This window comes from Scyliorhinus torazame, chromosome 25 (assembly GCF_047496885.1).
Source record: "Scyliorhinus torazame isolate Kashiwa2021f chromosome 25, sScyTor2.1, whole genome shotgun sequence".
In the NCBI taxonomy this organism is placed as follows: Eukaryota; Metazoa; Chordata; class Chondrichthyes; order Carcharhiniformes; family Scyliorhinidae; genus Scyliorhinus; species Scyliorhinus torazame.
In genome coordinates this window covers 19,470,977-19,487,427 of record NC_092731.1, presented here as the reverse complement: position 1 = coordinate 19,487,427, position 16,451 = coordinate 19,470,977, and the positions used below count along the sequence as shown (strand labels likewise).

General features: G+C 52.0%; 1 protein-coding gene across 2 annotated transcripts; it reads left to right on the top strand.

Annotated features, from left to right (window-relative positions):
- The first annotated feature begins 3,656 nt into the window (after positions 1-3,656).
- On the top strand, positions 3,657-10,508 carry LOC140402524 (prolactin-releasing peptide receptor-like). Of its 2 annotated transcripts, none has more exons than XM_072490383.1 (2): positions 3,657-3,796; positions 8,403-10,508. In XM_072490383.1, exon 2 carries the CDS (start codon positions 8,434-8,436, stop codon positions 9,529-9,531), a length of 1,098 nt encoding a protein of 365 aa, XP_072346484.1. In that variant the 5' UTR covers positions 3,657-3,796; positions 8,403-8,433; the 3' UTR covers positions 9,532-10,508. The 2 variants fall into 2 exon arrangements, with proteins under 2 accessions (XP_072346484.1, XP_072346483.1); XM_072490382.1 differs by lacking the exon at positions 3,657-3,796 and adding an exon at positions 5,926-5,996.
- The last annotated feature ends 5,943 nt before the right edge of the window (positions 10,509-16,451 follow it).

Sequence of the window (16,451 nt, the reverse complement as noted above, 5' to 3'; positions counted from 1 at the left end):
GGGAGCAGAGAATCCTGCCCTGGAGCTGGATCCGCCATCCTAGCGGGTCATCCCAGGTGCCTGTGGCTCTGATGGAAGAAGGGTGACAGTGTCTGGGAGGGGCCCATATTGACCTCTTACCCGATGCCGCTGAAAAGATAAACTGGCCATTCCATCGCGACGCTGTTGGCGGGATCTTGCTGTGCACGAATTGGCAGCCCATGTTTCCAAAACCAAAACAGTGACTGCCGTTCCAAAAGTACTTCAGGGGCTGCAAAGCGCTTTGGGATGTCACGAGGGCATAAAAAGGCGCAAAACAAATAGAAATCTTCAGTCCTTCTGCTGGTGGTAGGGTCTGATTGGGTTCGGTTAAAATTGCTTCCAGGTTAAGAGGTGGTGTGCTCAGGGGTCATTGCTGCGGTAACACCGGTCTTGTTTTTACGTTCCTGGTTGACCAACCCCATCGCTGGGAACTAACTTTATTAGAAACGCGGGGCAGCACGGTGGCGCAGTGGGTTAGCTGAATTGGGTACACGAAGTTTTAGAAAAAAAACCTTTATTAGAAACACGTTTTCAGGACATAATCACACCCGTTAAGGCATCCGCAGCCTTGTCACAATCATCTCCTACATGTGCTAGCTGACCTTCAAGCCCCCAGGTCATGAAGTACCTAATTGTAACTAACACTGGAGTTCCACTCCCACACTGACCCAGTAATTGTGACCGCTTGCACTTTGACATTCGGCCCATCACGTGACTGACCAGGAATCTCTCCCGCTTTTACTCCTAGCCATCGGAATCGATAATTAACCTGTTTGGCCGCCTTACGAACCACCTTTGTTTTCCTTTTATAAACTCAGAGTACCCAATTATATATATTTTTCCAATTAAGGGGCAATTTAGCCAATCCACCTACCCTGCACATCTTTGGGTTGTGGGGGCGAAACCCACGCAGACACCGGGGAGAATGTGCAAACTCCACACGGACAGTGACCCAGGGCCGGTATCGAACCCGGGCCCTCAGCGCCGCAGTCCCAGTGCTATCCACTGCGCCACATACAGCCCTCATACGAACCACTTTTGACCATTGAGTCCTGGAGTGGCACCCTTCCCTCAGAGGTGGGGCTCTACCCACTGCCTCATAAGGCCTCCTCAAGTTAAGTCCTGGCATGATATTTCGTTCAGCCCAGTCCTGCCTCTTTACGGAAGGCGCACTTCCGATGGGTTAGTGGGGTAGGCCGTTGCTGCATCTGAGTAGCCCTGCATTGTGTATCCATGTTTGTTCCTTTTTTTAAGATAAACTTAGAGTACCCAATTCTCTTTTTCCAATTAAGGGGCAATTTAGCGCGGCCAATCCACCTACCCTGCACATCTTTGGGTTGTGGGGACGAAACCCACGCAAACACGGGGAGAATGTGCAAACTCCACACGGATAGTGACCCGGGGCCGAACCCGGGTCCTCGGAGCCGTGAGGAAGCAGTGCTAACCACTCTGCCATCACGCTGCCTCCTCCGTGTTTGTTCCGAGTTGAACAAGGTCATTTTGAGAGTCCGATCATGTGACATATTGATGACGTCATCGGCCGTTTGGGCGGGGCAAATGGACAGTCGACCCTAACAGCCTGCAGATAAAACTCCTTTCCAATAAAGCTCTTATTTGCTTGCACCTTCGTGGTCCTGGAAAAATACCCCAACCCTGGACCGACCTGTCCAATCTCCAGGACACCACCATGGACGACCCAGGAGAAAAAAACATTGGGACGCAAATTTTTTTGTCCTTTTATTCGAACATCTCTCTCTTTTTTTAATAAATTAATTTTAAAAGTGCCAAACAGCACGATGGCGCAGTGGTTAGCACTGCTGCCTCACGGCGCCGAGGTCCCAGGTTCGATCCCGGCTCTGGGTCACTGTCCGTGTGGAGTTTGCACATTCTCCCCGTGTTTGCGTGGGTCTCACCCCCCACAATCCAAAGATGTGCAGGGTAGATGGATTGGACACGCTAAATTGCCCCTTAATTGGAAAAAATGAATTGGGTACGCTAAATTTTTTTTTAATTTAGAGTGCCCAATTCACTTTTTTCAATTAAGGGGCAATTTTAGCGTGGCCAATAATAATAATAATAATCGCTTATTGTCAAAAGTAGGCTTCAATGAATTTACTGTGAAAAGCCCCTAGTCGCCACATTCCGGCGCCTGTTCAGCGAGGCCGGTACGGGAATTGAACCCGCGCTGCTGGCCTTGTTCTGCATTACAAGCCAGCTGTTCAGCCCACTGTGCTAAACCAGCCCCTGTGCTAACTGTGCTGAGCAATCCACCTACCCTGCACATCTTTGGGTTGTGGGGGCGAAACCCACGCAGACACGGGGAGAATGTGCAAACTCCGCACGGACCGTGACCCAGAGCCGGGATCGAACCCGGGACCTCGGCGCCGTGAGACAGCAGTGCTAACCACTGCGCCACTACGCCTGCTCTGGTCACTCTCCGTGGCATCAATTCCGTGCTCAAGCCAGAATCTACCAAAATAAAATCCACCAAATACAAGCAGAAAACCGGAGAGTAGAGAAAATAGGCGATTTGCAAGTAAATGTACACCTCAAGCTTCCACGATCTGGAACGTTCTGACTGGGCGGCTGGTGGCTGTAGATTCAATAAAAACTCTCAAAAAGGAGAGCGAGAGGGCAGCACGGTGGCACATTGGTTAGCACTTCAGTCTCACGGCGCCGAGGTCCCAGGTTCGATCCCGGCTCTGGGTCACTGTCCGTGTGGAGTTTGCACATTCTCCCCGTATCTGCGTGGGTCTCACCCCCACAACCCAAAGATGTGCAGGGTAGGTGGATTGGCCACGCTAAATTGCCCCTTAATTGGGTACTCTAAATATTTTTTTTAAAGGAGAGCAAGTAAATTACTAAAGAAAGAAATCTTACAGGGATAGGGGGGAAAAGGGGACTTGACAGTCAATCTTATCAAATAATGGGCTAAATGGTCCCCTTTTATGCAGCATCAATCTCTGATTCTATATAATACATGGTCAGACAACAATATCGATGGGATAGAGTCACTCTGTGTATCCATGGTGAATGAATTCAAGCATTATTGCGACAATCGCATCTTTTTAACTTTCTATTGAAATCAATAGTATTTTAATTTCCTTTATAGCCTTCTCTCGGAAACTGAGATAAAATCTATCTGCAACACTGTTGATATATTCAACACTCGATCTGCATTGGTTACAGTTTGTCCCAGGAATATTTTTTGCTCAGTGAGTGACGGCTGGGCTGGGTTTACACTGGACTGGGTCCCTTTAAATCCCCCCCCCCCCCCAGTCCCCTGTCCGCCTCCACCCCCCAGCACAGCCCATCAAGGAGCTTTGACGAATGAGACCGATTAAAATCGCCCCACCTGTTCGAGAGATTCTGGGCTGCCTCATTGGGATTTAAATCTCTCGGAGGCTGCGAGAGTTTGTGTGTCTCAGCATTGACAAGTCCTCCTTAAAGTTGGGGCATCCAGGGGGCAGCGGGCAACAGGAGCGAGAGGGGGGCATCGGGCAACAGGAGCGAGAGGGGGGCATCGGGCAACAGGAGCAAGAGGGGGGCATCGGGCAGCTGGAGCGAGAGGGGGGCATCGGGAACAGGAGCGAGAGGGGGCATTCAAGTTCAGCAGCGGAAGGTGCACCGGGACTGGCAATGTGTGGGCATTGGCAACAGGAGCAAGGGGGCATGGGGCACCTGCGCCAGGAGTGAGAGGGTCATTCGGGAGAGCCGGTGTTCCCAGAAATACTTTCAAACCAGCGGCAGCTGCCCATCTGCAGGAGATTCAGCGGTGAGTGACTGGCAAAACAATGATTTATATTTCAGCCCATTTTGTTCCTGGTACACCCCCGTGTTATCATCCTGAAAATTAAAGCCTGCTCCAAAGTTAATTAGCTTGGTGTGAATGGTGAACGATTCCCATTCAGGAGCTTTTAATACTCTGCGAAAATGTTATTCAAATGATCCCAGATTGTTGCCTAATCTGATTATTTTGAGCGTGTGTAAGTGTTGTATGTTAAAAACACCGAGAAGAGGCACCGAATGTTTCATTTGCATTCCTGCGCGCAATCCTGCCTGCTGTTGATTCAGCTCTCTGAAACCTGTTACTGACTGAGTGACAGCACGCTTCTCACAATCGCTCATGTTCTAAAAAGGATTTCCACAGGGAGATCTGACCCCAGGGCGAAACAGGGGGTAAGAGACAACCTAAAGATTAAACTCACAGCGAAGATTCATCCCGTCTCTATGTTTCTTGCTGTGTCCCTCTCTATCTCTCTCTCGGTTCTCTCTCCTGCTCTCTTCTCCTATCTCGCTTTCCGTCCTGCCCCTTCTGTCTTTCTCTCTGTGTCCTGCTTTTCTTTCTCTCTCGCTCTCGGTTCTCTCTCCTTCTGCTCTCTTCTCCTATCTCGCTCTCCATCCTGCCCCTTGCTCTTTCTGTCTTTCTCTCTGTGTCCTGCTTTTCTTTCTCTCTCGCTCTCTCTCTCTCTCGGTTCTCTCTCCTTCTGCTCTCTTCTCCTATCTCGCTCTCCATCCTGCCCCTTGCTCTTTCTGTCTTTCTCTCTGTGTCCTGCTTTTCTTTCTCTGTTCATTTTCTCTATCTATCTATCTATCTATCTTTCTTTCTACCTTTCTATCTATCTATCTATCTATCTTTCTACCTTTCTATCTATCTATCTATCTACCTTTCTATCTATCTATCTATCTATCTACCTTTCTATCTATCTATCTATCTATCTTTCTATCTATCTATCTATCTTTCTATCTATCTATCTTTCTATCTATCTATCTTTCCATCTATCTTTCTATCTATCTTTCTATCTATCTATCTATCTATCTTTCTATCTTTCTATCTATCTATCTATCTATCTATCTATCTTTCTTTCCTTCTTTCTATCTATCTATCTATCTTTCTATCTATCTATCCCATTCCTCCCTCCTCTCCTCTGTCATACCCTCCCTCTTTCCAGCCTTCACTGTCTCCTGTCCGGGTTCTCTTTACTCTCTGTTGCTCTCTCATTCTCTGTCCTTTCCCTCTCTCTCTCACTCTCTCTCCTTTTGTTCTCCCCCTCTGTCCCTCGCTCTCCTGTTATTTGCTCCTGCCCTTCTTAGCCCCCTCTATCCCATTTCTCTCTCTCTCTCTCTCTCTATCCTTTTCCTCTCCCCCCCTCTTTCCTTTTGTCTGTTCTCTCTCTCTCTGCTCCTCCTCAGTCCTTCTCTCCTCTACTACTACCCTTCAGCCCTCCAATTTCTCTCCCTCTGCCCTCTTCCCCGTCTCCACTCTATCCCTCCCTCCAGCATTTCACTCCTTCTCTCGCTCTCTCTCTCTCTAAACCTCCTTCGCTGCCCCCTGAGATCTCTAATTCTTTCCTCCCGATTCGGTCGATTCTCAGTGACTTTCCACTTTCTTTTCATTTGTCATTTCCATTTTTCTCCTGGTATTTACCTCCTTTGGCGCCTCTTTCAATATTCTGTCCCCGTCTGGCTGAAATTCGGGGAGGCGAGAGTGCAGATCGCAGTAAAAGATGGAACAATTTGTATTCAAACCTACTTGGCCCAAGGTTTCCAACGCTGCTGCATATTCTACACTGGAACAATCCACTCTAAAGATATAAAATCCCCGCAAGAATGATATTCGATCTAAAAATGACAACAACCAGAGCCTACAGTCCAGTTATGCTCCACGGGGATCTCTGGGACTATAAATTATGGATAACAAATTGTCTTCTGTATTCTAGATTGAAAATAAAATGATTGTTTGGAATTCTACACCAGATTCATTACGCCGTAATTAAATTGTTGCTGCTGTGTTCAGTTTTAGAGAAGACAATGGGATCAGTCAAGGTGTACACTTTCAATTAATTGATGCTTTCCTCCACCCCCCACCCCCCCTCCCGCCCACCACTAGTTTTCCCCTGAAAGGCAGACGTGCATTTATATAGCGCCATCTACTCAGCCCTCAGGACATCCCGAAGCACTTTACGACCAATGAGGTACTTGATTTTTACCACTTATTGTTGGGGGAGGGGGGGGGGGGTGCAGGGGAGGTGAAGGGAGAGGGGAGGAGAGGGGCAGGAGGATAGCGAGGGAGGAGGTAAATGAGGCAAAGGGGGAAGAAGACGAGGAGGCGGAGGATAGGGAGGGGGGTTTGGGGAGGGGGGAGATTGGCGATAGGGAAGTGGACGGGGGGGTAATACCAGAAAGGAGGAGGATAGGGGAGGGAGAGGTGAGGGGAGGTTACGGAACGGGATGGGGGGGGGGGCTAAGGAGAGGGGTAGTTTAGGGTTGGGAAGGAAATGGAAAGGGAGAACGGGGGCACTTGGTGGTCCCTAATCCTCAGCTGTCATTGGCCGAGAGTTCCCCCACGACTCAGTCTGAGAGTGTTCGACTCGGTCACAACGTACGCCGTCTGTTGAGTGATCTCAACCCCCTCGGGTGGTCACCATCCCTGGGTCGAGGGGGAGCGATCTGGCAAGGCGCATTGGGTGGACGAAGTGTGAGGGCAGGGTTGGGCTTGACTGCGATGCACTCCACAGTTGAAAAGCTGTTGCCAGTCACTGGGTTCGCGCAGTGAAGCAAAGCCACTTGGACCGACCCCCCCTGGCGCAGTAGCTCTACGGGAGTTGACGCCGTTGGGAGGACAGTAGCGAAGGTCGGAAGCAGCAAATACTTTAGCCACCATTCCAATCATTTTATTGGGTTAATGGTTCCAAATTACAGAAAGATAAGGGAGATCACAGCCACCCTGACACTTCCAAAATGCTCCACAGAATTGAACAGATTTTCAGCTCAAAAGAATAAACCTGGAACCGAGGGGGGACATCAGTAAAGTTGAAACATGCCCCATTTCACAACATCCTCACTCTGCACGTCAATGAACTGGTCATAAAATCCTAGCCATTGTCTGCCACCTTCTCAACCATTCATTCTACTTGGGCCGGAGGTCACGGATTCAAATCCCAGCTCCACTTAGCCACCACAATGTCGCTGATGATTCGGTGCTGGACTGGCCGAGGTTCCCCTTCTGGATCAAAACTTCAAACACACTTTCCCACTCGGGATGGACAGAAAGAGGAAGGGCAGAGTCCGGAGCCCAGTATCTGTGAGTGTGTGTGACAAAGAGAGAGAGTATGTGTGTGTGTGAGAGAGAGTAGAAGTGAGTGTGAGAATGTGTAAGTGTGTGTGTGAGAGAGAGAGTGTGTTCGTGAGTGTGCGTGTGTGTACGTGTGAGAGAGTGGATGTGAGCGTGCAAGTGTGAATAGGGAGAGTGTGAGAGATCGTGTGAGTGTGTGATAGTGAGTGTGCGTGAGTGAGTGTGCGTGAGTGTGAGAGAGGGTGTGAGTGAGTGTGTGTGTTTATGTGTGAGGGACAGTGTGTAAGTGTGTGAGAGTGTGTATGTGCCTGTGTGTGCAAGTTTGTGTGTGAGTTAGTGTATGTGTGTATGTCAGGGGCAGCAGGGTGGCGCAGTGGTTAGCACTGCTGCCTCACGGCACCGAGGACCCGGCTCTGGGTCACTGTCCGTGTGGAGTTTGCACATTCTCCCCGTGTCTGCGTGGGTTTCACAACCCAAAAAGATGTGTAGGTTAGGTGGATTGGCCACGCTAAATTGCCCCTCAATTGGAGAAAAAAAATAATTGGGTACCCTTAAAAAAATGTTAAATGTGTGTGTGCATGTGGATGAGTGTGTGTACATGAGTGTGGATGGGAGAGTGTGTGAGTGAGTTTGTGTGTGGGTGTGAAAATGTGAGTGAGTGTGTGTGAGTGTTGGGGCAGCACGGTAGCACGGTGGTTAGCACAATTGCTTCACAGCTCCAGGGTCCCAGGTTCGATTCCAGCTTGGCTCATTGTCTGTGCGGAGTCTGCACGTCCTCCCCGTGTGTGCGTGGGTTTCCTCCGGGTGCTCCGGTTTCCTCCCACAGTCCAAAGATGTGCAGGTTAGGTGGATTGGCCGTGATAAATTGCCCTTAGTGTCCAAAATTGCCCTTAGTGTTGGGTGGGGTTACTGGGTTATGGGGATCAGGTGGAGGTGTTGACCTTGGGTAGGGTGCTCTTTCCAAGAGCCGGTGCAGTCTCGATGGGCTGAATGGCCTCCTTCTGCACTGTAAATTCTATGTATGTCTATGTATCAATATTTGGGATCTTGCTGTGCACAAGTAGGCTGCCACATTCCTACATTAAAACAGTGACTCCAGTGCAAGAGTACTTTGGCTGAGAAGACGAAAGGCGCTAGATAAATGCAAGTCTTAGTGGGTGCCCACACCATCCAGTGTGGTACTGAGCCCATCAACCCACTGGGTGAACAGAGGGGGCGTTACACAGTAACGGGGGTTAAGAGGCAGCTGTTTAACTTGATGGCCTTGGGCCTATACCTTGCTGATGTGATGTGTTTTATCCAAAAGGTCTTTACTGAAAGCTGATGAGGACGAAAGTATGGAGAATGAAACCCTGGACAACAGTAGTCTCTTCAACAGTAGCTCTCTCATGAACTTCCCTGGAACCATTCTACTGCAGAAGTACAAGTCGTTCTTCATCCTGCTATACTGCGCCCTGGTGGCCGTGGCCTGCGTGGGCAACATCTTCCTGGTGGGCAGCATCATTGTGGACAAGAAGCTCCACAACGCCACCAACTTCTTCATCGGCAACCTCTCGGTCACCGACCTCCTCATGTGCCTGACGTGCGTCCCCCTCACCCTGTCCTACGCCTTTGAGTTGCGCGGATGGCTCTTCGGCAAGTTCATGTGCCACTTTGTCTCGCTCATGCAGTCGGCCATGGTCTACGTCTCGGTCCTCTCGCTGACGGCCATCGCGGTGGACCGGTACATCGTGGTGGCCTACCCCATCCGGCAGAGGGTGACACTGAGCTGCTGCGCCCTCATCGTCGGGGGCATCTGGGCCCTCTCGCTGGCCCTGGCGAGCCCAGCCTCCATCTACGCCACCTACGTGGAGCTCAAGGTGACGGGCAACGACATAAACATCTGCGAGGAGTTCTGGAGGGGCATGGAGACGGAGAGGCTGGCTTACTCCTGCGTCGTGATCCTGATGTCCTACATGATGCCGCTTTCGGCCGTCACCATCTCCTACTGCGCCATCACCGTCCACCTCAAGAGGAGGAACATGCCGGGGGCCGTGGAGCAAAACCAAGTCCGGTGGAACAGGAAGAAGAGGAAGACCTTCTTCCTCTTGGTCATCTCGGTGGTGACCTTCGCCATCTGCTGGATGCCCCTCCAGATCCTCAACCTGATCCGCGACCTGGATGTGGATTTCACGATCATTGACACCAGGTACATTAACGTAGTGCAGGTCTCCTGTCACTGGGTGGCGATGAGCTCCTCCTGCTACAACCCCTTCATCTACGCCTCGCTCCACCGCAAGTTCCGCCTCCAGCTCCGGGGCTACTTCCGCCGCTGGAAGAGGCCGAGCAGCTTCCCGTCGACCCGACTGTCGCCGTTCCACACCAGCATCAGCCTGGTGTCCGAGGGCCCGAAGGCCGGGACTGACAATGGCTCGTACGTGGTCAACGCGCTCTGAGCTCCCATTGCCTCGCTCACACTGTCGGGAGCTCCGCAGGGTCCTGAGTCCTCATCGCTGGCTTCCATCAATTCTTATTGGCCCATTCTTTCTCATCCCCCTCCCCTCTCTTGATGGCGGCAGCAGCCATTACCCACCTCAACTCTCCATCGTTCGGCAGTCTAAGTGCCGACGGGCCATCAAAACATGGCGGGTACGAGAAGTGCACGCCAACTGTGTCTCAAACCGTCTCCAAGCACTGGATAATGAGCAGGACAGGGGATCCAGATAGATTACCCCCTCCCTCCCTCTTTCTAGGGCCATCATGGATTAACAGGCCCAACTAAATATTGTCCCACCTGAAGCTGGGTATAACTAGACCGTTCTCGATTGAAGCCGGGCGCAGCTTTAAGATGCCAGGCAGACATGCCCAAGGACCGTCCGCAGGAATCAGGACCGTGTCTGTCCCTTTAAGAGCACCACTGCCCTAATAACAGAGCAGGTGGTCCAATTAAACCAAAGCGGTTCAGGGTAAAGCAATGAAGCCTAAAGACCCTCACCAACCATCGCATTAAGACACTCTATATACCCGGCGGTGCCCACTGGCCACGGGAAGCTTTACATGTGCCAGCTGACACTGTTTGCTCCCTCTCCAAGACCACCCGGGCATGGTGCCCACAGAGAAGGGGGTGGGCGCCCAGGGTGATTACACCCGCAGGTGCTGCCTCTTCCCACCAGTGGAAGAGGAGGAGTGATTATCCACCGCACCACCCACCCCACCCCCGGGTGGGTCAAAGGTCACAGGGGCAGGGCTGAGGTGCCGCCCTCAGGCGAGGAGCAGCCTGCTCAGCTTGGGGCCCCCATATCCTTCTGGGCGAGGCAGGAACATTCTGCGGGGTGCAGTTACTCGCCAGGCCACGGGGGGGAGCTCTCTATCCTCAGTGGTGGGCCAACAAAACTGGGCCCAATGTCAGATTGGCGACAGCAGCAAGCAAGCACCCCAAGAACTCTCCTCAAATGGGGGGGCGGGCGGGGCGGAGATGGTGGGTGGCTGGAACTGGGATGGAGACACGGGAGGCCGCGGAAAACGGTGGTCAAATTTGTAGCATTTCAGGAGGGTTGGACAGTCTAGATGATAGCATAAAATTGCAAGGAGATGTTGACAGCCTAGGTCAATGGGCAAAATTGTGGCAGATGAAATTTAACGTACGCAAGTGTAAGGTTATCCATTATGTACCCAAAAAGGATAGAACAGAGTACTTTCTAAATGGAAAGAGGTTAGGTACAGTGGACATCCAAAGCGACTAGGTGGGGGAGGGGGGGGGGGGGGGGGTTCAGGTGCATAGATCCTTAAAGTGCCGGGAGCAAGTGGAAAAAATAATCAAAACGGCTAATGAAATGTTAGCTTTTATATCAAGGGTGATTAAAATGTAGAGACACGGGTTATGCTAAAGCTGTACAAAACCCTGGCTAGTTCCCACTTGGAGTCACTGTGAGTGGTTCTGCATACAGAACATACAGTGCAGAAGACCATTCGGCCCATCGAGTCTGCACCGACCCACTTAAGCCCTCACTTCCACCCTATCCCCGTGACCCAGTCACCCCTCCTAAACATTTTGGACACTAAGGGGCAATTTAGCGCGGCCAATCCACCTAACCTGCACGTCTTTGAACTGTGGGAGGAAACCGGAGCACCCGGGGGAAACCCACGCACACACGGGGAGAACGTGCAGACTCCGCGCAGACAGTGACCCAAGCCGGGAATCGAACCTGGGACCCTGGAGCTGTGAAGCCACAGTGCTATCCACTCGTGCTACCGTTCTGGGCACCGCACCGCGGGAAGGATATTTTGGCTTTGGGGGGAGCGCAATGCAACTTCACAAAAATGATACCTGGACTTACAGGGGTTTAGTTACGAGGAAAGATTTACTCAAATTAGACCAGTTTTCGCTAAAATTCAGAAGGTTAAGGGGTGATCTGATCGAAGTCTTCAAGATATTAACAGGGAAAGGCAGGGTAGATAAAGGTAAACTATTTCCACTTATCAGAGATTCTAAAACTAGGGGGCAGAGTCTAAAAATTAGGGCGAAACCGTTCAGGAGAGATGTTCGGAAGAACCTCTTCACTCAAAGGCTGGTAGAGGTTTGGAATTCTGTCCCACACACAGCAGTTGAAGTTGGAACAGTTGTTCATTTTATATCTGAGATAGATTTTTGTTAAGCTAAGATATGAAGGGGTCTGGGCCAAAGGCAGGTGTATGGAGTCTGGTTACTGATCAGCCTTGATCTCATTGACTATCGGGACAGACTCGAGGGGCCGAATGGGCTACTCCTGTTCCTATGATAGCATGGTGATCGGAATTCCGAAAGGGAATTCCGTGGAGAAACAGGGACATTGGAGTGCATATGCACAGATCCCTGAAGGTGCCTGGATAAAGCAGTCAAAACTGGGATAGAGGACTGATCCGATCTGTTTCTTTTCTATTGGGTAAGGATGCGATTGGACTGGAGAGGGATAAGGAGAAGACTTAGGCCGGAATTCGCGGGCCGCTCGCTGGCGGAATTTAAATTCAGTTCGCAAAATCTGGAATTGAAAAGCTGGTCTCAGTAACGGCGACCGTGACAACTATCATCGATTGTCGTAAAAAAAAAACATCTGGTTCACTCATGCCCCTTCAGGGGAGGAAATCTGCAGTCCTTATCCTGTCCAGCCTACATGTGACTCCAGGCCCACAGCAATGGGGTTGTCTCTGAGCTGGGCCCGCCGCAGGCAGTAAAGGCCAGCCTGGTCCAAATTGTGCCAATTAAAAAATAATGGCGCGACATAGAGAGGTCTGGGGAGAATATTTCAGAAAGAGGCCTGAGGACATTATTGCCAATCATAGAATTTACAGTGCAGAAGGAGGCCATTCGGCCCATCGAGTCTGCACAGGCCCTTGGAAAGAGCACCGTACTTAAGCCAAACCTCCACCCTATCCCCATGACCCGGTAACCCTACCTAACCTTGTGGACACTAAGGGCAATTTATCATGGCCAATCCACCCTAACCTGTACATCTTTGGACTTGTGGGAGGAAACCGGAGCACCCAGAGGAAACCCACGCAGACACGGGGAGAACGTGCAGACTCCGCACAGACAGTGACCCAAGCCGGGAATCGAACTCGGGTCCCTGGAGCTGTGAGGCAGCAGTGCTAACCACAGTGCTATCGTGTCGCATTATTTATTATGTTTTTACTTTTCTTTTCTGGGTGTGGGCGTCGCTAGCTTGGCCAGCATTTATTGCCCATCCCTAACTGCTCCTTGAGGAGGTGCTGTTGAGACGTGTTCTTGAAAGGCTGCAGTCCGTAGGGTGTAGGTGCTGTTCGGGAGGGAGTTCCAGGATTTTGACCCAGCGACAGTGAAGGAACGGCCGATATATTTCCAAGTCAGGGTGGTGAGTGGGTTGGAGGGGAACCTCCAGCTGCTGCCCTTGTCCCTCTAGTTGGAAGAGGTCACAGGTCTGGTTCACTAATTCCTCTTTGGGGAAGGAAATCTGCCGCCCTTACCCGGTCTGGCCTACGTGTGACTCCAGACCCCACAGCAATGGGATTGACTCTTTATTGCCCCTCTGAAATGTCCGAGCGAGGCGCTCAGTTTGAGGGGCAATTCGGGATGGGCAACAAATGCTGGGCCGGGCCCAGCGATGCCCACAACCCACAAACTAATTATTTTAGATGTGGAGATGCCAGCGTTGGACTGGGGTGAGCACAGTAACATTAACACATTTTACCCTCGGTATTGGGTCCAAGTAGATTATGAGCGCAAATTCTAATTTTGTTTTTGTAAAAGAATTTAAAAATAAAATGTGGGCACCAGGAAAGGCCAGAGGACTGGGATTGGGGCAGTTAATAATCCAGCACTGGCTCGCTGGGCCGAAGGGCCTCCTTCTCTCCTGGGACTACACGGACTTTAAGTGAATCAATTTGTTACACAGTTCGAAAGACGCACTGGTCCCTTCTCAGGTTCACTGGAGTTAGGCCCAGCCCTGGAACATCCTTTCCTGAAGCTCCGAGTTTCCGTGGGTGGGTGGGGGGAGGGGGGGGGGGGGGGGGGGGGAGGCACTTGGGCTGGTACAATTGGCCTCAGCGCTGATGTGTTGGGGGAGGGGCAAATTTGCACGCGGGTTCCTGTTCCTGGCCACCTCTCATCCAACTCCCCCCCCCCCCCGCCCCCCCCCCCGGCTGTTGAAAAGGGCGTGCGGCAGTCGGACAAGATGGGACCCGGCTGTGATGCACACCAAGGTCAAAGAGCCCGCTGCGAGTTACAAGAGAGCAATGCCAAGCCGGACAAGAGTCAGCAGCATCAGGCCAGGAAGGCGAACATTGCGAGTGAAAGAGACAGAAATTTGTATCGGTCGACACTAAACTTAACAGTTAACATGTTCCGGATAATTTATTCTTCATTTCTCCATGAAGCAAACTTGCTGTTTCGCCTCGCCGAGCAAATATTTATTATGTGATAAGTGTCTGAATGTTTATTCTGTCTGATGTTAAGTATTGCGCAGAGTTGTGCAAGGAAACGCTTTTACCCGTGCCCGCAGGCACAGTTCCCAGTCAGGCGAAGATCGTCGCCAGGCGTTCTGGGAACGGTCCCCCTCGCTCGCGGAACGGCGTGAGGCTCAGGCCGGATTCACCCCCCTCCCCAGCCTCACTCATGGGGAATAAAGCAGATATGAGGGCGTGGGGAGGTGGCGAAGTCTGTGGGGGCGGGTGGGTCACTGAAACGAAGGGGGTGAAGGGAGGGGGGTGAAGGCATTCGAGAGAGTACAGAGAAGATTCACGAAGAACGGTTCAGGGAATGGTGGGGGTGGGGGGGGCGGGTAGTTCAGCTATGGAGATAATTTGGGAGAAGCTGAGGTTGTTGTCCTCGAGGATGAGGGCGATCGGGGGGGTGGGGGGGTCCGAAATGACGAGGGGACAATCGGATAGAGAGAAGCTGTTTCCATAGGTGGAAGGGCCGAGGACCAGAGGAGACGCAAAGGTGAGATGATTGGCTAAAGACGCAATGGTGACTGGCGGAGAAACCTTTAGCAGGCAGCGAGGGGTTAACGTTTAGACTCCGTTGCCCGAGAGGGGAGGCAGGTTCCATCGGGGCGTTCAAGAGAGAGTTGGATCATTTTTCGAAGTGAGAAGTGAGGGCAATGGGGGAGGAAGGGGGGGGGGGGGGGGGAGGGGGCAAACGGAATGCTCCCTCTCAGAGTGCCAGCACGGCCATGATGGGCCGATTGGTCTCCCTATCTGCTGTGAACCTGGGATAGAGAGAGAAAGAAGGAGAGAGTGTCCAGGGAGAGGTGTAGAATGTGCCAATGAGAATGTCGCTGATCGCCCTGAGCCAAGGTGGCCCCGGTTTCACCAGCAGGGTTCGGAGGTCATCTCGTGTTCAAAGGCAAATTGTGCATCCTTATTCCTCCCGGCCCTCTCCCAGTGCGCTGCGTATCGAGTTGATGGTTCGGTTCTTGTGCCCAATGAATATGTTTGTCATGTACCCCACCACTGCCGCCCCTCCCCCTCCCCTCCCCCTCCCCCTCCCATGTCATGGTGCCTTCAGGGGTTGCTCTGTCAATAAAGAATTTCAACACGGAACCTGCTCTCCGACCTCTCATTTTCCCCACGTGCTCCGTGAGGCACGATCAATTTGACTGGAGACGAAGTTGAATCCAAACTGAGGCTTTATTAGTATCAGATGTGTGGCCTCCCACAGCAGCTGACGAAATGGCTGCGAGCTGGAGGCCACGCATATTTATAACCCGGCTCCTGGGCGGAGCTAGCATGCAGGGGCCCAGGTGAACCTGTAGTGCAGGTTCTACCGTACAACCCTTAATATAGGAACACAGTGGTTTACCACACTGTGAGCGACCTTCACCAGCTCTCCTCCAACAGACAACACCAGCAAGGGGGGGGGGGGGGGGGCGGGGGGGTTGGGGGTGACCGTCAAGTGTCTGACAGGTTATTTGAGTCCCTGATCCCACCCTGGGCCCCTGTCGAGTTACCCAATCATGGCTCAGAGCAGAGGATGAGGTTGGACTGGATTTGGCGGGGGCTTGGGGGCGGGAGGGTGGGTGTGGAAGGATTGAGGGGGTGGGTGATGTGCTTCAGTTAGCCTCAACAACATCCTCCTGCTCAAGGAGGGGGTTGGTCTCCTGACCAACGTCTAATCAACCTCTGCCACTCTTCCAACTGTGACGGAAAGCACCATTTGGCAGGTGTCAGATGCAAACGCGATGCCTCGTATAGTTGAATAGCCCACGGCAACTCACCGTTCTGGGACTCAGCCGTGGTTATTGGTTCCTTGGGTAAGATAACTGTCGGCAACGCCGGAAGCTCCATAGCCAGAAAGAGGGGACAGGGGTGGGTGGGGAGCGTTGGATGGGGTGGGAAACGCTCTCTGCAGACAACAAAGAACGGCGGCTGTGTCAGGTAAAAGTTCGAGCAGCTAAGTACTCCAAACGTGGCAGGAGAAAGTGCGTCGGATGGAATCTATCCTGTGGCGCCGCATATTTCGGACATACCAGAATAACCCACACAAATCAATAGCGGATAGAACCCCTACAGTGCACCATTCGGCCCATGGAGTCTGCACCAACCTTCTGAAAGAGCACCCTCCTTGCTAGGCCCACTCCCTCACAACCCCTGAACAACACATAACCTTTGCACACTAAGGGGCAATTTAGCACGGCCAATCCACCTGACTTGCACATCTCTGGATTGTGGGAGGAAACCGGAGCAGCCGGAGGAAACCCACACAGACAGGGGGAGAACGTGGAGACTCCGCACAGACAGTCACCCGAGGCCGGAATCGAACCCAGGCCCCTGCCGCTGTGAGGCAGCGGAGCTAACCGCTGGGCCACCCTGCTGATCCCTTGAGGGGTGGGATGGTAGCGTGGTGGTATTTTACTGAACCAGT